This window comes from Melanostigma gelatinosum, assembly GCF_949748355.1.
Source record: "Melanostigma gelatinosum genome assembly, chromosome: 21".
Lineage (NCBI taxonomy): Eukaryota > Metazoa > Chordata > Actinopteri > Perciformes > Zoarcidae > Melanostigma > Melanostigma gelatinosum.
In genome coordinates, this window is record NC_136654.1 from 17,820,928 (window position 1) to 17,844,471 (window position 23,544).

Below are 23,544 nucleotides of genomic sequence, written 5' to 3' on the forward strand. Positions count from 1 at the left end.
TGACTGTGGACAAATGAGCAACACAAAGCACAAGTCTGCCACACAAAGGTGTGTGGCAGACCCTCTGGCAGTATATTCTCTCTTTCAGTGGCATTGATCGGTGTGGGGAAGGTAGGGAGGCTTAGAAATACAACAAGAGGAGACAATCAACGGTTTTGATTCTGCGGTAGCGCCACGTGAAAGGAAAAATCCACACAAAAACACCAATAGTTTTAGTTTCTAGTGCTGCAGAACAGAATTGTGAACGAGAGATACTTGCAGATGTAAACACTAGACTTTATTGTAAATCCCTCGAAATCAAAGAGATGCTGTTTCCCTCTAAATCCACCACTTTACAACAATTGTCTGTCGACCACACGGGCAGAAAATCGTTGTACTTCAGCCACAAGACGACCTGGTCTGTTTCAAACTGGCACAACAACTCACTCGCATGCTGCTGCTGAACGCAACAGGTTCATGCTTGCCGTGTGTTGTCAAATGTTATTCTGTGAAATATAAGAAAGAAAGTAATTGGAGCAGAAGTACACAGGGCTCGTTGAGGAAAAAGTGCATCAAGCACTTTGGGAGAGATGGATTTTTACAGTAAGCAAGACGTTGATTGTAATCCCATCACCATAATGGAACAGAATGGTCTGAGTGATTGCTTAAGTATTATAAGGAGTCTCTTATTGGCTGAGATTGAAAGAGGAGAAAGCCCAAGAGCAGGACATAATGCTCCATCACAAAGAGAGGACTGAGAGTGTAAAGGACTTTATCGATCCAGCTGCTGCTGCTGAGCAGGAGCAGGGACTCTCAGCCGACACAACACATGGCTGTGAGAGACGGAGCAAGAGCCTCAGATGCTGCCGGTTCACTGTCTCACAGTCTCCACTGGAAACCAGTGACCTCACTTTGTCCTCTCGTTGAGAAAACCATTCCTCCATCACGACTCCACCACTTATCAATCCGGAACCATTTCCTTTCTGACAACAGCAAAGCTCTCGCAGACATAGAAGAAAAAAAGACCTCTTAACGTGCTAAGTGAATGGAATAGCTTGAAGATGGATGGCTTTATTGGTTAGATGTTCATTTTATGGAGTCTTCAAACTATTTTTATAACTCACTCTTTCATGCTCGTAGTGTATTTAGCAGGAATGATGTTTAATGCATTTACTAGTAACCATTATGATGCGTTTACAGCCTTTTATTTCCTTTTTAGTCTATCTTTTGTGTCGATTACTGCCTCAAAAATATGTATTAACCAGGAACAGTGCCCATAACAAAGTAAATGTGCCCGAGGTATTATCATCATCGTCCTATAATAGATGCAGGTTGTGGCATTAGTTGCTGGTCCTTTCTCTTGATGATAACGTCTACTAAACACCTGGATTGTCGATGTCATGTTTGCCTCTCTGCTCCTGTGTTTGACTGCACACAACTAAACGTCATTCACTTTCTCCGCGTGTCCTCAGGTCGTTCGGGCCAGGCGGTGGCGGTGCGCGCCAAGGTTTTCGGCTACAACGTCATCTTCTACGACCCTTACCTGCAGGACGGCCTGGAGCGCTCGCTGGGCGTCCAGCGCGTCTACACCCTGCAGGACCTGCTCTACCAGAGCGACTGCGTCTCCCTGCACTGCAACCTGAACGAACACAACCACCACCTCATCAACGACTTCACCATCAAACAGGTACATTAGCAGCGCATGCACACGTGCCATCCACACAGAGCCGAACAGCTGCGATGTCGATGTCATGGCCTGGGCTGAATGCAAATGCTATCCAGCCGGCAGACAAGCAGAGCTGCTGGCGTGTTATTACTCTGTCAGCCTGGAGGCTGGCCTAAAGAGCATTATCGTCGGTAGGACGAGAGGAAGCGGCAGCAGCCTTTCCTGCCCGCACATTCCCTGCTCTTTATCTTAAGCTCCGCCAAAAGCTGGACACAAATTCATTCCTTTGCTCTGTCAAATGCAATTAGCGCCAGCCCACGGCTACAGCAAATATATCGACTAGGCCGCGCAGCAGGGGGGCTGCGAGCACCGCAAGGTGCTGTTCTCCTGTAGCTGCCTGGGGCGACACCTGCAGGGGAGCCGGGGAACTACACCGGCTGAAGGAGCGTCTCCCTGCTGCATCCCCCCCCCCCCATGTTGCCGCTCACTGATTTCTCTGTCTTTCCTATCGCGTGCCCTTTCTTTCTGCCATTTGCGAGTGGCAGAATGTGATGAGGCAAGCATAAGTGGCTGTAAGGTAATAGCTTAACCTAGTTAACTCCATTTCTTTTTCAAAGCTTAATATTCTCAGCTGCCTCTTTAAGTGCCGCAATGAAAGAACACTTTCCTCTCTTTCCTCAACCAAAAATCTTGGCAGTCGCTCTCGGCTCTCAGCAAGTGGAAACGTGTGTGTGTGTGTGTGTGGGTGTGTGCGTGTTTGTGTGTTTCTGTGTGTGTGAAAACCACCAAGGCCTGATAAAAGACTGCCTGCCAGCGTAAAGGCTTTTCATGCCCCTGGATTTCAGCTTTTGTCAAGATTAAGGGATTACTTTCTTCTGAGCATATTCATTTGATTTTTTTTTTTCTCTCTTCCTCCGTCTTATACTTTTTGTTGTGGCCTTTTTTTTAACAAGGGGTGGTGGCGCTGCCTCATCTTTCAGCTCACCCCTCATCCTTCATTTCATCTCCTGGTTTGGGATAAAGATGTTCTTTGTCCCACATCTGACAGTATGTTTCCCAGCTGCTGTCTGTCTCCCAGATCTCTCAGGTGTCAGGCACAACAAAGGTGTCACAGGCGCTTTTTAAATTGTCAATTTCTGTCCCGTGTAATAGGTTTCAAGGCTCTCAAATGCAGTCATGCAATCCAGATTTATGTGCCGCGTTAGATCAAACCGATTAATTTGACTGTCGGGCTGACAGACGCACACAAACACCCACATCTGGTCTTTTTCTTTGTGAATAACTGGTTGTTTCTCTGTTTTTATGTCTCTGCGCCGGCGATATTTTCGGGTTGTCCATACGTACGTCCATCTTTCCATCCGTCCAGCCGTCTCGGTCTGCTGAATGCAATATCTGAGGGAATTTCTTTACCTTTGGCACACCTTGTTTACTACTTGTTTATTTGATTGTGTGTGTGTGTGTGTGTGTGTGTGTGTGTGTGTCTTGTGCTCCACAGATGCGTCAGGGCGCGTTCCTGGTGAACACCGCGCGGGGAGGCCTGGTGGATGAGAAGGCATTGGCCCAGGCGTTGAAGGAGGGCAGGATACGTGGTGCCGCCTTGGACGTTCATGAGACGGAGCCCTTTACGTAAGTATACACGCACACACACACACACACACACACTCACACACACAAATCCCTCTGAAAGGGAGACGGATGAATGCTTCACTTAGAGAGACAGATCCAGACAGGGGAATAGATGGGTGTGTAGGAAGGGAACGAAAGCAACAAATGACACTCAGTCAAAGAGACAGAGAAGCTTAAACAGCCGAAGAGAAGGAATGTCAGACAGACTGCCAGAAACAATGGCAGACATATGACAAGTTAAAGACGCCTCATACTCTTCTCAAACGCTCCTCCAGGGCTCTGAAGTTAATGGAAGTCAGGAGATGGAGAGAGCTCCCTTTATTCCCGTTAGAGGAAACTAAATACAGCCGAAGGTGCAGGAGGAGGGTTTGGTGCGGAGAGGAGCGACACTATACACTCCTCCTGGGGGCTTGCTTTAGACGTACAAGCCAAACTTGTAGGAAACCGCTTAATTTAACATTTGTTGAAATCAAATTTTGTCAAGATTGTCAGTAATTATTGATTTGGGGGGGGGGGGGGGACTGCTGGTGATTGTTGTTCACGCATCAGAGACAGTGAGCTCGTTTGGAGGCTGCTTGTTTCTGGGCCGGATGCTCAGCTGACCGTGAAGACTGAAACTCAGCCCGATGAAGCTGGAACTCATGCTCCGCTGACCCAATATGTCAACAGGGGGGGAGTGTTTCATAACTTTGGCCCTCCATCCCACTGATTCAGGGCGCCACTGAGGCGTTACACACCACACACACACACACAACCAGGCTAGGTGTTACAGGAATAGAGGAAGAGGACGGGGAGCTGGATCTGTCTTTCAGTGCCACATGGGAGGACAGAGATGAAGGAAAGGACGTTTTGGAAAAGGAGGAAGAAGACTGTGGCATGTGTGAATAACAAGATCTGACATTTTTCGCCCATTCGCCATGTTTCCACATCATTGTCATGCAAATTGTATACCAAAAAACTGAATAAGAATTGGTTAAAATATGAAATGAGCTATGCACATGAATGAGCTTTGTGATTGCTCCAATAAAAATAAACGTATTTGATACTTTCACACAAAGCAAAAGACACAGAAATGCCCCAGGCAGTATTTTAATGCACCAACTTGCATGGCTCAACGGACACAGAATATCTACTCCTCAGAATATCCAGCGTCACTGTTCAGCTGTCGGCTCTAAAATGTAACAACTGTGCTAAACTGCTCTCATTTATTTGACAAAAAGCACTCTCTTTGCCACTTGCCATTCCTCACATGATGTTTTTATGACAATTTTACCATCACGAGAGCATTAAAAACTGAACGATCCTCTCCAGACGTGTCATAAGACATCAAATACAAATGCTTTGAAGAATAATTTGTGTCGGACATGTTTTTTTCCACTTCAATTAGTTACGAAATAAAATAGTTACATCAACTCCTTCTACCTCATAAAAAAAAAAGAATCCAGAATCTATGAACATGCAAATATTGTTAATTTGATTCCTGCTGTGAAGTCTATTCTCAGTGTGTTTCAGCAGAAAGTTTCCTCTTCAGCAGAATGTGGAAACAGACACGGTGTCAAACTCTGCTCAGTAAAGGTCAAACACATGTAGTAACAATAAGCAAAACACATTTCATGGAGGAGGGCTGTGGTCTCATATTGTATTCATCATAATTCACAAAGATAAGAACAACACAGCTTTGGTTACCCTTGCTCCTGTGTCATTGAGTCAATATTTTATCAACATTTGTCCTTTTCTCCATTTTTCTCACCCTCTATGTGTGTGTGTGTGTGTGTTGTAGTTTTGCTCAGGGCCCACTGAAAGACGCTCCAAACCTGATCTGCACACCTCACACAGCCTGGTACAGTGAGCAGGCCTCTCTGGAGATGAGGGAGGCAGCCGCCACCGAGATCCGAAGAGCCATCACCGGTACGCAGCCACTCGAGCAGATTCATTATCTCTTCTTGTCACGTCTGACAAAACACAACATTGAGCATTTGTCCGAGCCGCCACTGCTTGATGAACAGGCCGCAGCCTCAGCCTGCTATGTGACCTGTTGCACGTCTTTCTTCCCCAGATGTCACATTTCCACTTCAATCGGCCGCGGGTAGCCTTTATTAAATCTGGACCTCTTAATAGATGTCATCATTAGCTCCCAGCCTCAGAGCAGAGCCCCGGAGAGAACATCCAGATTGTTAAATTGTCTTAATTTGCATTTGTGTATCCAAGACAGATATGCTTGTCAGTCTGAACTCTGTGTGTGTGTGTGTGTGTGTGTGTGTGTGTGTGTTTCGTATGACAGGCCGTATCCCTGACAGCCTAAGAAACTGCGTCAACAAGGAGTTCTTTGTCACCACGGCACCGTGGGCAGTAATGGATCAGCCAGGCATCCACCCTGAGCTCAACGGCGCCGCCTACAGGTAAGCACTGAACATGCAGATGGCCAGCAAATGTCGCCTTTCCCATTTTAAGAAAAGAAGAAGAAGCTGCCCTGCATTATTTTAGCGTTGTGTTTTTAAAATGCCAGTAGATAATGTGGATCATTTATGATAGATTATTGATATGTTGTTATCAGCATTTTACGCTTCCTTCTTGCAATGTTAACAGGAGCTCACATTTTATGTTGACTCCCCCCCCCCCCCCCCCTATATTCATTGTTTAAAAATGTTTTCTTAAATTGCTTTAGGAAAGTTCTTCACAAGTTATCCATGAACTCGGTGCTCTGCTAGAGACCCTGGTGCCCTGTACCCTCACTGATGTTCTCTGTAGTGGTAGAATGGTAATTCTCTGCCCACCTGTGGGCTCTTCCTGAACTCAGCATGTCCGCCTCCATGTGTTTCTTTCACGCAGCCAAGTGAACCAAACGCTTCCTGGCATAACAACCGGTGTCCCCCACGACAAAATTATTGCCTAGATCAGGAGCAGGTAAATACGACCATCCGGGACAACCGCCTCTTGTCTGGAGGTCCCGGATAAGACCCTCTCACCTGAGTTCACATGATATGTGTGTGTGTGTCCCCCCCCCCCCCTCTATGATTCCCCAGTACTCACCTGTTTGACTGAACACAAAGTGGAGATGGATGGTAGCGAATGTGGGTTTTGAGTTTCTCAATAAGCATGACACGAATCCATTCGGATGCAGTTTCGCGGATGGAGTCATGCTTTGTGATTTCCTTCTTAAGGGGTTTTGGGCAACTTCTGTTGGATTTAAGGTCTCTGAGCTGCATTATTCTTTCCCCTTCCTCTGTGTTGAATGTTATTGTACGGAGCACCTCATGTTCACAGAGGGACTTTTTTTTTCTGAACTACTTTTACAGTAATATACTAATACTTTTTAAATTGTATGACTTTTTTATGGCTTATCTCGACGTACTATAATATCACTTTTTCCCCCCTGTGGTGCGAAAGAGCCTTTAGCATCACTCGACTTTAGCTTTGCTCAGATAATCCTGTCTTTCAGGATGTTGAGTATGTGGGCCAGCCAACACATTGGTACACTACGTGCACTTTGGGAGTCTCACTGCCCGTGACACTAACCTTTGACCTTCCTCCTTCCCCAGATACCCACCGGGCGTAGTTGGAGTGGCTCCAGGTGGCATCCCTGGGGCGTTGGAGGGCATGGTGCCAGGTGGGGTGCCCATCGCCCACACCCTGCCCTCTGGTACACACCCCTCCCAGGCCCCGTCGCCCAACCAGCCCTCCAAACACGGCGAGACCAGAGAGCATCTCACCGAGCAATAGCAGCAGAAGGGATACAAACGACAACATCTCATCCGACGTGTCGACACTCAGAACCAACCAATCGCAAAGCAACCGACCAACTGGGACCAAGAGACAGTGAAACAACACAAGCGGCCGACTGTTAAGTCCGTCAGCGACTGGGAACAAAGGAAGTGTTCCGGGGAATTTGTACTTTTAATGTTTTAGTTTCTACTCTGTCTCTTTGGGTTCAGTACCGACTTTACTCTTTGATGATGCTGATGGTTTTTTTTTGTTTTTTCTTCGGGACATGCCTATGATTGTGGACACAGAGTCGAGTGTTTTTAGCGCTCCGGGATTACCCGATGAGACTCTGTCCCGCCCCGTACACTTCAGAGCTCATGGGAAACGTAGGCCCACATCTCAACACACCAATGGGCGAACAAGAGAAAAAAACTTTGGCATCATGTGCTACTGGACCTTACACCCCCCCCCCCCCCCCCCCCCCTCCTGACCCACCCCACCTTTCCTTCACCCAGCTCCAACCCTCCTTATGTAACTAATGTGTGTTGTTTAGCCCCCTCATTATGCCTCACAAGAGAATTATTGTTTTTTTTCTTTCAATCTTCTGTGTGAATGACTAAAAATGGATCACTATATATATTTATCATTCGTCAAACAAAAAAAGTTCCCGTAATCTAGTGTGGGTTTTAACCCTTTCCTGGCAATAATGCAGCTGTTGCAGTTAGAGGATTTCACCACTTGAGGGCACTTATAATTATACACAGTGTGGGGGAATTCTTCTGCACTTGTGGCTGTTGAGACCATAAGTTGCTCCGATACGCGTCGTGGGAGTATTTTTTACGCTGTAAACACTAAACAAACATTCACTTTATACATTTGATTGTAGCTGAATTCTGACATTAAATGGATTTAGAGGGAGCTGCCAGCTAAGTATTTAACTTTCCTCTTTAGTTAAGAGTTTGACATGTGACTGAGGAAGGAAACATTTTTTTAGAATCTTAAAAAGTAAGTTTGGTGCGACGCATCTGAGTCTGTTGTCAAACGGATATTTCTGATGACAGCTAATCGAAACCTTAGTGGCAGCAGCGCAGATTGTGACCCATCCCACCCCCCTCTCTTCTTTGAGCACATTTCACACTGAAGACAGGAAAGGGTTAAAGCAAACTTACTTTCATTAATGACTCAGGAAAACACTTTTGCAGATATTGTTTATTCCCAGAATTCTGTCTTTGATGGAAAAAAAGAAGCTAAGGCTAATGTGGTTAGTCTGGATATTTCCTCTCCTCCCTCGTCCTCCATTGTGGTATTTTTATATACAAGGCGCATCCCACGTTTTTGGTGTTAAAGAGTTTTGAAGAGTCCTGTTAGATTTGTATTGCCTAGTTAAATGTTCCTATAACCATAGTCCTATGTGATCCACCCCTCTTCTCTCCTTATATTTTCTTTGTTCAATTGAAGGCCAGGTTCTTTGGGGCGTCCTGTACTCTGTAAGAGCAATAGCAGAAACTCCTTAGTGTCCCAATAATAGCAGAAGAGGCAGCCAGCAGTACGTTTTTGTTTTTAGTGTGAGTATTTGTATTTGTTTCTTGTACAAGGTGAACATTTAGCATTCAGTGCAGTTCAAATAAAAGATATGATTCTGAGAACCAGCCGTCTGTACCAGCATGATTTGTCACACGTTTTGCCTTGCATGTTTTATTAGCAGAGCAGCTCCTGATGATACATTCCTTCAATGTAACCTTACATTATCCGTGTACTTTCAACATTTGTCACAAGGGGGCACCAACGTACAAACAAGTCCTGATAACAGAAAATTACATATCAGCTTTCAACTGATGCCATTGAATATTCCATTTTAGTAACGATAGAGTCGTTCTGAGTCACTGGATGCTCCCACGAGAGTGATGGCAGGAATACAAATCTTTGAAAAACACGCTTTTCAAACAGGCTGCCAATTTTGACTATTTAGTTGTCAAATAATAAAACTATGACCCGGTGTGTTTTCAAACTGATTTCAGCTACGGCAAGAACAAAAAACAAGTTCATTCTAAAGTCAAATCCAAACTGCACAAGAATGAGACATTTGAAAACAAATGCAAAGAAAGGGGATACAAGTGAGTCAAATTTAATATTGATGCACTCTAGAAAGTGTTTGGTTTCTCTTCCCCACCAGCATCACCACCACCCATTCTAATATGACATCGAGCTATTGAATCACACGTAAAAAATGTCAGTAAACTTGTACGTCCTCTCCCCTCACAGAATAATGTAGGTATCTGTGCAAAATAAAATACTTCAAGACTGAACAGATCAAACGGGGGGGTAGAACAAAGGAATTGCCTCTGTGCGCTAAATCTCCTACATAAATAAATAAATCCAAAACATCAGAAGGGGTCTGCAGAGGGATCGGCAAAACAGGTGCTCTTTAAACCTTAACATACACACAAAGATCAGCACCCTCTCCGCTTTAAGCAACATTTCTGTAAATTAAAGTTCTCATCTAGTGCAGCTTCGGGATTTTCCTTAAATACAGAATATTTTCCTATAAATTCTAGTAGTTCCATCAGGTCAAGATAATTACTTTGATAACAAATGAGGAATCTGAGCACGGGAAGGCAAATAAAGTGGACTTGATGTGCTCTCATAGGAGCAGTAATCAGGATACTGTTTCTTGTTGCTGGTATCTTTTCTGTTTTTCAATCACGGAGCTCACACGACACATGCATTATTACAAGTTAAAGATTTACATTGTGGGAGAAAAAGAAGAAAAACAAAAAACTGAAATATAGATAGAACAGTTCTCTCCCAGAGCCTACAGTGTCCAGTCTCAAATTCAGGAGCACCCTCTTCTCACTCACTCGTCTTCATCCTCCTCTTCCTCGCCGTCTGACAGAGAGGCACAGGGGCGGATCTGGCGGTATCTGTCCAACCACTTCTCCACCATCTGGGTGACGAGGGGGTGGTTGCGCCGGCGAGAGCTCTTCTGCATGGCGGCCAGCATGCCTCCTTCTGTCACGCAGCAGTCCAGCCACTCCCTGAGCAGCTTCTCCTGCTGCTCCTCGTTGCCCATCTGAGTTGCAGACAAACGTGCAGTTTCATTGTTGACATATTTAAGATGTGAGACCACAGTCATGCATCACAATCCGGAACATCCACTGAACAGCTGGCATGCTGGAAGCAATTTGTGGGAACTTAGCACCATGAACTGAACATAATGCTCATTGTTTTCACTCAGTATTTAGGTCCCAAAGTATGTTCTGTTCTCAAATTACAAACGGACGCAAAACAACAGCGCACAGCTCAGATTTTGTAGCATCAGTCCCTACCTCTTGCGCAGACAGGAAGTGAATGTGCAGCAACTTCCTCTCACTGTCCACCAGCGGCAAGAAAGTGACCGTGACGTCATCGTCAGTATTGAGGTTGGCGCCCGCACCGCGATTGTCGTAGCCATCGTTCTCCATGGCCACCAGGGCCGAGAAGTGGCCCCGCGTGTAACCTAGAGCGATGGGGCTCTTCCAGCAGAAGCTCTGCTCCCATAACAGAGGCAGGTACACACCTCAACACACAAGAGACAAGTCAGACCATCTGAACCGCCGGACGGCACAACACTGAAGAAACCTGGGGAGGAACATGTCGCACTCAAGTGTGTGTGTGTCAGCTGGGGCCAAGCATCATCTCAAATCTGACATAGACAAGTAATAGTATGTCAAAAAAACTTCTGAAAAAGTAATATTAAAGTATGTTGATGCAAGTATAGAATGATGAAAAAAGTCATAGTATAGCATGTGGAAAAAATGTCAAAGGATAGTCATTTTTAAGAAACTCATAAAAAGGTAATAAGGCATAGTACAGTACGTCAAAAAACTGTAAACAGAATCATGGTATCGTGTGCCAAAAATGGCATAAAACGTGATAGCATAGTATGTAAAAAAAATAAGTCATAGAATAGTATGACATAAAAATGTACCGGTAATTTATAATGTCAGAGTTTTAAGTTTTCGGATATCTGTCTCTGAGACTCTTGACTCCACTTCAATACAATCAGGGAGCTTTCATTGTATTTGTGGAGCTGGGGACTATTATTATTATTTCTTCAGCAAAATGAAATTCAGTTTGTAAACAGCACATCAAATCTATAATATCGGCATGGCTAGATGTCACAAGAGGCCGAAGCAGAACATGTCAGTTACTAATTCAGTGTCATGCTTTGAATAACAGAATCACAGAAAATGAAACAGCATCACAGTCCTTTTATAAATGACCACAATCTCACAAGCCCATCCAAACGCCGCCTCACCTTGAAAACGAGTGTATCCCAACGTTTCCCCACGGAAACTTTTGTAGTATTTCACTCCGTAGACGATGATCGGTCTGCGAAGAATGTGTGCGAGAACAAAAATGTGCGTCTGCTCCAGGCTGGCCCCGGGCTGAGGAGGAGGAGGAGGAGGAAGAGGAGGAAGAGGAAGAAGAAACGACATCATACAGCGTTTGTAATCATCTCTGCAGACGAGGCGATCACGTGGTAGCTTCTGCTGCGTTTGTTTGTACGGCCGGCTGAACGCCTGTCATCACACATGTCGGGACGTAGTGCAGCTTCAGCAGCCGAGCAGATGAGCCGTCTGTCAATCTACAACTCCATGTTAGGGTATTAGAATAATTGCTTATGTCCTCCCCCGTCATCCACCTTCTAACTGTGTCTCCCGTGCAGATCAACTCTATTCACTTTCTATAGAAGCAATAGGAAGACCAAACCAACGAGCGTGTCCGTCTCCCCAAAACCACAAATCGAAATAAATATTGTGCAACAGGAGTAGAAATAAGGAGGTGAACTTAACGCATCTATTAATGTGTGCCAGGCAGTTTAATTATCTTCCAAAACCAATCAAAAGTCACAAAATCATTAACTTGGTGGCATTTGAATTCGTCGGCGAGAACGCATCAATGGATGTATTGTACTTTCAAAGCCTCCTTTACCGCTTACCAGGCGCTTCCACGCTCCCTCTACGGACCGACCACATGCTACTGGGCCCTTCTCTGTCCTTCCATCGATAGCGAACGTGAGGAGGGACGTGAGTAATCCAGGAGGAAGCTGATAATTACCTGGCTGGCCAGAGACAGGATGAAGGCCCAGTCCTCCTGCCACTGCTCTTCTCTCAGGGAGAAGTGCAACCCGAAGCTCTGCGAGTACCACGACTCCCACTCCTTCCAGCGCGTGTAAAACCTAAAAGAAAGTTAGAAATAAAGTTCATTTGAATCACATTTCAAACGTAATTTCTCACTAATGTCACCCTGGTTATAGGCCCGTGTATACATGTAAAGAATACTGCAAAACACGTTAACAGGAGAACATCTCTTTCATGTCCGACCATCGCTAAGTAATCAAACCTCCTGTATCTGACCGTGTGAGGAAAGCATGTAAATATCATTCAGAGTACTCAGAGACAGACGTGCAAGTTCATCAAATTGCTGTAAGATTGAAGAACATTTTGTATAATACTTTACAGCATCAGTCATGTGTTTCTTGCATTATATGACTATGGGGACTCTTGGGTGTCGTACCAATGGGAGCAGTCATGCAGGCTGTCATGGAGGGTCTTGCGGAGAACAGAGTCCTTGTCGTAGATGCCCCAGGTGGCCTGCAGAACCGAGTCCAACAGACAGTCTCCGGCTGTGCGGTTCCACAAGGCGTACAGACGACTGTCCAAGCGCGTGCCCAGCTCCAGAGACCAGTTGATGACCGGAGATTCCTCTTCCAACTCTACACACAGACAGAGACGATGCACGAGTGAGGGGCGAGGGTAGAGAAACGGTCACGGATAGAAACACAAACATTCTGGGACAAGTTTGGGTCTTGAAAATATTTTATGCTACAAGATTCCCAGGGATTCCCAGGGATTGAGATCTCAAAAGAAAGACATTTATCTCTTCAAAATCCTGATCTTGAGTGTTTGAGATATAACAAATGCATCGCATATCCTGCTTTCCATCATTTTTTTTCTCCTAAAATATTATAAAAACAACTTTACGGATTCCTCGGCTGTGTTTAGATTCACTGATAACCACACGGCAACACACAGAATATTAATGTATACATTCATTCAATCATCCGAGCTCAGGCACATTGTTCGGGGCCGCTATCGTCGGCTCGGAGAGAAAGAAGTGGTGCTGAAAGCGAGCTCCTCTCCACTGTGTGCCATTCTTCTGTGCACCTCCCACCAGTAACACAATTTGCGGCGGCTTAAATAGGTCACAAGACTCCTCCGATACCTTCAGTACGACACAGATGTATGATCACAAGCACGCACACACACACACACACACGCACACACACACACACACACACAGTCCTGGGAGTGAGAAGGGAGGGAAAGTATTGAGCCCAATTAACCTAATTAGGACGGGTATATAAGATGAAGCAGGAGGTGGAGAGCTGGTTGTTGTACATGAATCACAAGTAACCCGTGTCCTGTACCCATATACACATGAAATATCTTTGGTACCTTTCTGCACATCTCGATCCAACACCTCATCGAACAGCTTCTCTTGGACATCAGGTGGCAAGTCCTCTATATCTGCAAAGAGACATGGGGACAGACAGTGTGTTTTTACCCATCATAACCCGAATGGTGCACGACAGCGAGGGACACCGAGACGCTACAGTAACGACACACGGGGATGTTCCTTTCAATTCCATCCACCGGCTGACATTCTGTCAATAGAGCGCTGTAAACACAAGCTCTGTACGGCATGTTGTGTTCCTCTGTGTATCGAACTGTGCATACACAAAAGCCAGAACACTGGTGGCTATTCTGTGGCTCAATAGTGAATGGCACTGGCTTTGTTTGAGAGAGAGAGAGGGAGAGAGAGGGAGTGGGGAGAGAGAGACAGAAACAGAGGGAGAGCACCCTGCAGCTGGCCTCTGGCCAAATTCAGTCTGCAAGGAAATACTTGGCATAACATGAAAAAAACCAAATCTATCAGTGAAGCCTGCATAATCTTTCATCCCAGCGGCACCGGCAGCTCAGAATCAGCACACAACTGGTAGCTGTTAAAGCAAAGTGCATGTCATTTCAGTGAAGACATTACGCCACAGGGACAGGACACTGAGCTGCTGTTTCTCTGAGCAAGGCTGCACAACAAGGCCAATTCTCCACAGACGAGTGGGGGGGGGGGGGCAGTCGAGATCACACTGAAATGCGGCACACAGTTTAGAGGACACTTCTGCAGATGGGCATGAAATTTAAGCATGAATACAATCCCCAAAATCACCAAATTTTCCATTCTACCCTTTTTCATCGAAGGACCTTAGAAATCAGTGGAGGGCTTAGAGTGCACATATGCACGGAGGTCCAACAAGCCACGTGCTGTGCTCATCAAGGAGTCGGTGGGTACCTGCAGGCAGGGTGAAGGTGACCGGGTCAGTGAGGAAGTAACAGGCGAAGTCTCCTTTGCGTTGATGTAGTGACGCCGCTATCTCCCGGCGGATCTGCTCCGTCAGCTCGGGACACACCATGGAAGGGATGCACTTAGCTGCCTGCTGGTTCACCTAAGAGACAAACGCACAGAATCATGGGAAGTTAAAGAGGTAAATACATCAATATATGCGTGATCAGAGACTTGTGATGCATTTAAAGCATAAACATTTATGGATCTATCAGTCCAAAGGATGGGCAATATGGACAAAAGTTGACAGGATTTTACTCAAATGCAATATTATTTTCTATATTGAGGCTGAAATTCTGCGGTGAAGAGGCCATCTTTCCGTTTCACAGTGCAGCCTTCCCTAATCATTGCTTGGCCTCCTTTGCAGACCACATCAGCTCTGTGACATCAGGTCCATTAGGAACCAGCGGCAGGACTGCAGCCAGGCTGATCCTCCACCTAATCCTTAAAGTGCACTTCTGCTGTATTTATAGGCATTACAGGCATCTGCTATATATCCTCTACTCTTAGCGCAGAACTATTACAGGCCGACGTGGTTGCTGAGGCGAAGAACAGAGGAACGTCACAAACACGGGCACACTTCTGACCTTTTGCTTTTTATTAGATTGTCAAACTTTGTATTATGCACTCCAAGTCACAAGAGCGCTGGCGGTTTACCCCAATCTCTTCTATAAAATGTAAAACTGATACCACTACAGATTCTGCTGCGTAGTGTATTCAGAATTATGTGTAGAGAGGGTTTAATCAAGGGACAACCTGCCCAAAGAAAGATGGAACACCCTTAATTCCAGTGGGGGGGTGCGAAGACGAAACTACATCTACAGCATGCGTACCTCTGTGAGCAGGATGGCTAGCATGTCCTGCCTCTGGAAGCGGATGGCCAGATGGACCAGAGTGAAGCCGACGTCAAACGCCGAGGACCGGTTGAGGAGCTGCACCTCGTCGGCAGTGAGCTGCCGGGCGATGTCACCGCCGGACGACTTGTAGGCTTCTATTGCAGCCAGGTCTCCCTCCACCACGCCTGCAGCACGGGGGGAGGGAGGAAGGAAGGAAGGAAGGAAGGAAGGAAGGTGAGAAAATAGGAAACAAACATTGACGCCCACATGTAGAAGTGGATCAGCTGCAGTTGCTTTTCCAGGGACACACATACACACATACGATGTTCACGATCAACGGTTGCGGAAGGAGGAACAGTGCGGTTCAGATAAACTGTTCAAACAGCAAACCTGTCCACAAAGCCCTGCTGTCATCACAATATACACTCACATGCTCGTTTATTAGGCACACCATCTCTATCTGTGAGGGAGGACTACATATTATAAACACCATACACTCAGCAGCACGTCAAAACACAGCCGGAAAATCCACCGGATCAAACGTCTGTTTCAAACAACAAAACCAACATCACAACCTTCACACAGGTTGGATTTATTGCAGGGCTGTGCTAGTAATAATGCAATAAATTAGCATCCGAGTGAATTTACGACACCAAATACTCGTGTTTCCTGTTCAACCACATCGGCAAGGAAATTAAATTGATGTAGAAAGACACGGGGATCCTTTTAAAAACAGGCCTGCTCCCTGTAAATGGATTAGCCTGCCTCTTGGAGCAGCTCCAGCTCCATGTCATTGCTTGTAATAGCAGCAAGACGTAACAGACAGCTTGCCTTGTTCAATGAAAGCGCTACAGGGACAAAATCATACTGCTCTTAGCCACAAGCAATCATATACAACATAATCCAACGTCAAAAGAGCTAAATGCTAAAAGAATCCACAGCGAGCTCCCTAGCTCCTGACCTCTAGATGTAGCGATGAGCTAACCCAGTGTGGGGGCAGTTACCACAGCGTCAGGCTGCTACACAGAGCAGTGCAGCTCATAACGCAGAGCTACCAGAGAGCGGTGTCAGACAGAGGGCGGTCTGTGCAGATTAAGCGCTCTCTCCCCCTCCTTTGAAAATGGTCGTCTCAACATCTGTCATGAGTGAAACGAGGAGAGCACGCTGAACACCGAAGCTCTGGCTAGTTTTAACAAGAGGAGGGAGGTTCGTCCTCTCCGGCAGAGGAAGACGATGGTTACCTCGAGCGAACATCGACGGGAACGTGCCGAGAACGCCTGGTCCCTTTAACACACGGTGGGCAATAACTTTGCAAACACAGATCCATATGATGGACGCCAACATTAGTATACGTGGGTGTGCTGTTGTCGTCTCACATTCCTGAAAACACCCGATTAAGGCCTTGGTGGAGTGAAAAAGAGAGCACAGTCCTTCTTAAAAGCATGTTCTCTCTAAGAGAGTGTGCATTAAAGTGTACAATAGAAATGGCGGGGACGTCCTGATTTAAACCTACGCTGCATCTTTTCCCTCGTTTCCTGACTACCTCTTTACCGTCCTTTATGCCGGGATTAGTCGATACAATATCGTCTCAGAATGGTCAGAAATAGGGCGTCCTAAACATCAGGCATCACCATCTGGACAGACGATAATATTGAGCTGTTATTTGAACTAATCAAACTGGACTTGTTATTGATATTTCTGATAATTTTCGGTGGATTTTTGTACTCATGTGTGGCTGATCAACGAGATATTTCCAGTGTTTAATGGCAAACACACAGCTCCTCACGAGCAGTATCAAACTGGAAGAATTAAAGGGTTTAAATACAGACAAATAGCATCTGCAATAGCGAGACTCGCCCACACAAAAGAACAACATTACACAAACAGAGTCTGCTTCCTTTTGTGGAGAGTACAATCAATGGGATCATCCCACTTTGGCCCAAATACAGAGCTCTGAAAAAAAAGACATTAGATCAGAAACAGTAGAGCAAAGTGAAATCACGTTGCATGGCCTGAGGAAGTGCTTGGCTCGGCTATAAAGTGCTACTGGACTCAGGCACTTCCTCCATTGAAAAAACACTTTGAAGAGCCCAACTGTAAAAAATTAAATAAATAAAAAAGTCAGCTGACATGGCATGAGTAAGAAGGTGCAGCAGTATTCACAATAACATCAAATGTCTGGAACTGTCTGCATGAGGTAGATGAGAGAGAGAGAGAACGGTGGATAAACATTCTCACCATGAGCTAAGAGTAATGTTTTCTATTTCACAACAAGAAGTCAGAAAAGGGCAATGAGTGCAAAGGTCAGGAGGACACGGATTATGTGATACACTTTGTTGTTTTTTGTTGTTGTTGGAGACTGGTGTTCATGTCTTGTCAAGGCTATTTCTGCCTCCTAGGGTCCCTACGCAGCACATAAGCGCCACTGTTTACAGGGTGGGTTGACTGCGGGCCAGGAGAGCATCTGGTCCCAGACGGTCCATTCATGCCCACCGGCTGGGACGCACTCACACCCTCTCAGTCTATCAAAGACACTCTCAGTGGCAGAGCCAGGGCATCTAGGGTTTCAGTGAGGAGATGGATCATGTTCCTACTCACCATTTGGTTACACATTTCTTTATAATAATGCCGCTCAGCATAATTTATGCTTCATTGATTTTACGTATCCTCTCACTACAGTCGATATTAAAGCACTACCTTGTGAAATGAAACCCTTCTCAGAGAGCTTGCCAAGCCCACGTTTTCAGAAATTCCTGTTGTACAATAATATCTTATAATAACATGTTGTCATTCATTGATAAAAAGATTGATCACACTACTATGTAACCATGGAATTTGCAGGGTGAAGCACCACCTGCACTGTGATGAAATAGAACTACCGGTAAATGTTTTGCCATTGGTTGCCTCTGACTGGATTACCTCGCACGGTCATCACTGAGCATGACATCATGGAAGGAAACGAAAGGCTGCTGTGACAATAGAAGTGTTGTTACAAGGAAAATTGGTACAAGAACATGGATGACATGTAATAAACATATTAAAAACTCACCAGCACATGCGTTGAGGAACAGCCAGTCTGTTTTCCTCATGCGATTTCTGATCTGCTTTAGCTTCTTGAAGTCGACCTCTTGCTCCTCTTTGCTGCTCATGGCTCCAGCTGCGAGCTCGATCCTTTGGAAGTCCATTTTGACATTGTCTTCCCTCTTGGGCATCGGAGGGGACCTCCTTTGGCTCTGGCCTCCGCTGCAACTGCCCCTCCATCGAGCCCTGTCCTGTTCATTTATCATGGGTGTTGGCTCTGGAGACTCGGCCAGCTCTATGGCTTCCTGGTTGTTGGGCTTGGGGCGGTCACAAACCACACACTTTGTGGTTGTGGGCCAGTTCTGGTAAGTGCAAACTGTGCATGTCCAGTGCTGCGGATGGGTGTTGAGTCTGTTTCGGTCATTGTACTCCTCACAGGTATCCACCGGAGAGTGGAGAGGAGGACGATAGCCCGCGTTGGAGCCGGAAGTCTGGGGGGACTCGGTGGGACTGCTGGTCCTCGGGCGCTGACACAGGCACTGTGTGCAGCGGAGTGCTCGGGGCCAGTTCAGATAGGTGCACATCTGGCAGGACCACTTACTGGCAATCTCAGCCATGCTGGCCGACTTGACTCTTGGCCTAGCGCTGGAGTCGGGGCAGATGAGGAGGTTGCTGCCACTCTCAGTTCTGGGAGGGTCCCACCCCAGACTGGGGTCCAGATCAGGGCTGTTCTTGTACGGTTCCTCTGTGATGATGGGACAGCTCAACCTCTGTGCACGGCACATAGTGCACTTGACTGCAGATGGCCAGTTCTCATAGGTGCAGTAGTCACAGGCCCACTTTACCTTCGGTTCCGTCATCGTGGATCACTTTGGATGGTTAAACTGAGGCGATGAATCTAGTCAGATGTGAGGCATAAACAAAAAGTTTCATAAATCATCTTGAAGGTCAATAAATATGATAAACTAGCATTGTGTTTTAGATACATTAATATAAATTAAGAGATTTCATGTAGTTCCATCAAATATGTATTCCAGCACACTGTAAACTGTTAACTAATTACATCTGAGATTATTTAGTGATTGAAAGATTAAAACTGCCTGCAAGCTGTTCAGTATCGTTAACAGGTCTGATTCACGTGACGGTTGGCTTTATTGTGTTGTAATGTAGGTTAAGGTTAGTAATGTTTTAGCCTCGCTAGCTGTCAAGCTAACCACCCAGCATACACAGTTACCGTCAATTATAACCGTTAACAATCATTTCCTGTTAAGTACAAACGTGAAACATGTCATATTACGGAATATTTTAAGAAAAAATATGTAAAACTCTTGCCGTTTTCGCGACTGGGCCCCGTTTCCCAAGAGCTGCTGGAAACCACAACAAACCCCAAACCCTCCTCCTGCTCTATCAAACCTTTCCCAATCAGAGTTATTTCGACCTCTTCGGGCTCTCACATGTTTAACTTCATGGACTCACTAACCTCCTGCAGAATAACCCGCACCGCGACAAAGCCTTTGTACTCCTTGAATCATGGTATAAATATGCGACACTCCATGGTTTTACGTGTCTCCGTGTTGTTTAATGGCGGCGACAGCGAGACAAATGAGTAGCAGAGCCAAAATAAACGCTCGCATGCCTTCGTCACGAATCATCTGGCTCAGCTCGCAATGCTATTGGATAAAAGGAAAGAACCGTGTTGCGTTCAAGGTCTATCGGATATATTACGTAACCCCTACTTCACGCACCACATACTGTACGAACACAATTGATTTTGTTTGCGGGGACTGCCAAAATCAACACAAATTGAACGTTCCTCGGTGTAACTTTAAGATAATAAAAAAAAGAATCTGATCGTATGCAAATTACATTTAAATTAGCATGATAACATGTCGTACAGAACTGCACACGCTCGTTCACATGAACAGTTAGAGAGAAAACTGGATTCAGCAATTAGTGCATTTAAAAAGGGCTATTCATGTGTTCATATTGGGAAGTCAATTTATTAAAAAATAAAAATCGAATAAATAATTATATAATGAATTATATTGTTTATAAATAAATTATCCGCTGTCAGTGTTGCAGATGTATGGAAGCCCATTGTCGCTACTGTGTGGAAAAAGTCTTTATAATGAGATACTATCTCAAAATAATGACTTAGCATCTCATAATAATTATGACTTACTATCTCATAATTATGAGATAAGTCATAATTATGAATTACGAAGTCATAATTATGAGATACTAAGTCATTCTTTTTGAGACAGTATCTCATTATAAAGACTTACAGCATCTTTATTTTTCCTCAGAGTGTCAGAAATGGGCTTCCATACACAGCCGTCTCGTCCTCAATGTAAAATATATTTAGTGGGGCTCGATGGCATCACGTGAAGTACCCGGAAATTGTCATTCCACCCTTCGGCCACCACCCAAGATTTCGTTCAAAGTATGGCGCCCTTCCTGGGGTCTTGGAGCTCTGTTTGACTCTCCGGCACCGCACCGCACCGCACCATGGCAGCTAGTGATGGCGAGATGAAGCCTCATGAGGCATCGCAACACTTCAGCCAATTGGTTCGAGAAAGGGTTCATTACTCGAAGCTTCATGTGCACACGATACCACCTACTGGCCAAGTGTATAATCACAGGCAGCTGTATCTGAACCACATAATGTGATGCATTGAATTGTTGTGTCTGTTATGGCTGTTGGGAATGACTGAATTACAAAAATGTATGACCAAATCATTTCTGCACATAAATTATGACATATGTGCATAATAAAATATTTTTTTAATGTATTCTGTGTGTACATTTTCCCAAAATGGTAGTATCATGATATGGCAGGTTGTGTAATGATGTTATTATGTCACTTTAGGAAAATGGCATGGGCTTAAGCAGGCAGAGGACAGTGAAAGTGCTTGTGGAACTAGGAAGAGGGGACTGAATATGCTTGTGGAACTTGGACAGTGATGTACAGGACACGGGACATTTTATTCATTTTTATTCAGAAATAACAGTTTCTCAACAGTGTTTGGTTTTAAACGATCCCTTTTTTTTTACACAACCTCTCCGGCCTTTGAAAACACCCTTTCACAGGCTACAGAAGATGCTGGCGTGCACAAAAACGCAAGAGCAAGTCTATATAAATTTGCATACAGGAATTTTTGCCTCTCCCAGTACTCCAGAGGCTTTTCCAGCCTGCTTATATTTGGCTCGGAAAGGTAGCGCTGGACCTCCACAGTGGCATCTGCTGTTACATTTTGAGTCTTCCGTGCCTCCATGACGCTGGTGTCTAAACGATGCCACAGTTTGCTACCTAAGAGGAAACCACAGATCACGTTACTAAGTGTTCTCATCGGAATAATCAATCTCAAAATGTAAAATAATAGATTACCTCCTGTGACATCATGAGAGGTGGAAGCCTGGGGGATTTCCTCTCTGCTTTGTTTTGCCCGTATAATGGTGGCACACTCGGAGGTCAGTCGTTTTATTGCTTCGGTGGCTTTTGTTTGGCTGAAAAATCCTATTACTTTAAATCGGGATCCAGTTTGGACACAAACGCCCTGAATCCAACATCATCCACAATACTAAAGGGCTGTGTGTCCTTCACTATCATGGAGACGAGGGCTTCATCCAGCTCTTGTTTTCTGGTGGCTGGTTAAAAGAGAATAAATACAGTGTCTGTTACCTGTCTTTATTTGCACAATAAACAAAAGTGAACAGGGAAAATTTGTGATGGTGCATTTGTAATTTTGTAATGACTTACAATGGCTAGGTGAAGCTCCAGTTTCCTCCTTATTCTCATGCAAGGCAGGGTGATGCCTTAGCATGGATGAGGTGTTGTTATTGTACCCCAACTCCTTGGAGCACAATAAACACCTCACATTTGAATAAAATAAGAAACTGTGAAAAATACAGTTCTTGATAAGCAAACCTAATGTGTCTGAAATAGAGTTAGATGTAGCTTACCTTATTAGGAGTTATCAAATCAAAGTGTTCCCACACAGGGGAAATCCTCCTCTTCCTAGCTGGCTCCATCTTATCACCTATCCTTCTCTCCTCACTCTCCTAACTCTCCAAACTATCTCTCTCTAAACTCTCCAAACTATATAAACGCTATCCAAACTATCTCTCTCTAAACTCTCCAAACTATATAAACGCCATCCAAACTATCCAAACTCACAACTCTCCACCAACAACCCACATTTTGAATGGAGCCTGAGGGGTTTATATTGCTGTCAAACCTCTCGGCAAAATCTGAACCACTTCCCGAAGCAGTCACGTGGTACAGCCGGGCAGCGAGGCTTCGGACGTCATCATTTTTGGCTCCTCCCCTAAATGAAGCAAGCCTCGATTTTTGATTTTTTTGATTTGATTTATTTGTATAAAACAATGTAAATACATGTATAAATATAAAAATACAAATAATAAAAATAAATACATTAAAAAATACAGGGTGACACAAAAAAGCGAAAAACACTTGTTTCCATTGTGGCCCACAGAAGGGAAAAATCACAGACAAACATGACGACTTAATAAAAAATGAAAAAAATTATACTAATAGTAAATAAATTGGTTGTTATCTTGAAGGGCCATTTCATGGTAAAAAAATTGCTTAACCCTGATTTTAAAAACCGGTTTAGAATCGCTGGCCTTGATGTGACTAGGGAGGCTGTTCCACAGCTTTGCACCCGTGAACTCAAAAGAAGTAGATCCGAAGGACTTTACATGTGGAATGACGAAGGACAAGGTGCTGGACCTAGTATTGTGGTTGGAAGAATTTAGTTTAAATGAACCTGATAAATATTCAGGGGCCTGGTTATTGACAATATTGAACATATGGTTGAGTTTGAGTTGTTGAACTCTAAGATTCATGGGCTATGGTTGGTTCATTAAATCCTAAGGCTTCTAATTTGAGTAGGAGAATTTTGTGATCCACAGTATCAAAGGCTTTTTGTAGATCTAGAAGAGTCATACCTGTGTAGTTGCCTTTGTCTTGCTCATGTTTGACATAGTCCAATAAGTGGATCAAGCAAGTATCTGTGGAGTATTGTGATCTAAATCCAGATTGGAACTCATATAAGAGTTTACTATCACTTACATAGTGATTGACTTGTTCGTATACTATTTTCTCTATAATCTTTGATACAATGCTCAAAACCGAGACAGGTCGATAGTTGCCCACTTCTGTCTTAGAGCTCTTTTTGTGGATGGGAGTTATTCTAGCAGCTTTTAATTCCGCAGGAATTTTGCCGCTAGAAATGGATAAATTTGCAA

General features: G+C 44.8%; 2 protein-coding genes across 5 annotated transcripts in view; one reads left to right on the forward strand and one right to left on the reverse strand.

Moving 5' to 3' along the window:
- ctbp2l (C-terminal binding protein 2, like) overlaps positions 1-8,958 on the forward strand; it is a 78,461-nt gene extending 69,503 nt beyond the window's left edge. For 3 of the 4 annotated variants that reach the window (XM_079293697.1, XM_079293698.1, XM_079293699.1), the window contains 5 exons: positions 1,452-1,666; positions 3,141-3,271; positions 5,052-5,179; positions 5,553-5,670; positions 6,811-8,958. In XM_079293697.1, coding sequence (XP_079149823.1) covers positions 1,452-1,666; positions 3,141-3,271; positions 5,052-5,179; positions 5,553-5,670; positions 6,811-6,991 — 773 coding nt within the window. In that variant the 3' untranslated portion in view covers positions 6,992-8,958. Of the gene's footprint in view, positions 1-1,451; positions 1,667-3,140; positions 3,272-5,051; positions 5,180-5,552; positions 5,671-6,100; positions 6,176-6,810 lie in introns of all 4 variants that reach the window. The other variant, XM_079293700.1, reaches the window with a different exon arrangement.
- Positions 8,641-19,863, reverse strand: zranb1a (zinc finger, RAN-binding domain containing 1a). Its single transcript, XM_079293696.1, has 10 exons — positions 19,754-19,863; positions 18,302-19,171; positions 15,250-15,437; positions 14,366-14,519; positions 13,474-13,545; positions 12,533-12,731; positions 12,074-12,194; positions 11,271-11,400; positions 10,300-10,529; positions 8,641-10,043 (listed from the first exon to the last, which is right to left on the reverse strand). Exons 2-10 carry the CDS (start codon positions 19,131-19,133, stop codon positions 9,828-9,830), a joined length of 2,142 nt encoding a protein of 713 aa, XP_079149822.1. The 5' UTR covers positions 19,134-19,171; positions 19,754-19,863; the 3' UTR covers positions 8,641-9,827.
- Positions 19,864-23,544: the final 3,681 nt, after the last annotated feature.

Coding starts and splice junctions, on each gene's coding strand:
- zranb1a (XM_079293696.1), bottom strand. CDS start 19,133: ATGACGGAACCGAAGGTAAAGTGGGCCTGTGACTACTGCACCTATGAG. Junction 15,438..18,301: donor GTTCCTCAACGCATGTGCTG/GTGAGTTTTTAA, acceptor CCCGTGCTGCAG/GCGTGGTGGAGGGAGACCTG. Junction 12,195..12,532: donor CTGCATGACTGCTCCCATTG/GTACGACACCCA, acceptor ACTTTCTTTTAG/GTTTTACACGCGCTGGAAGG.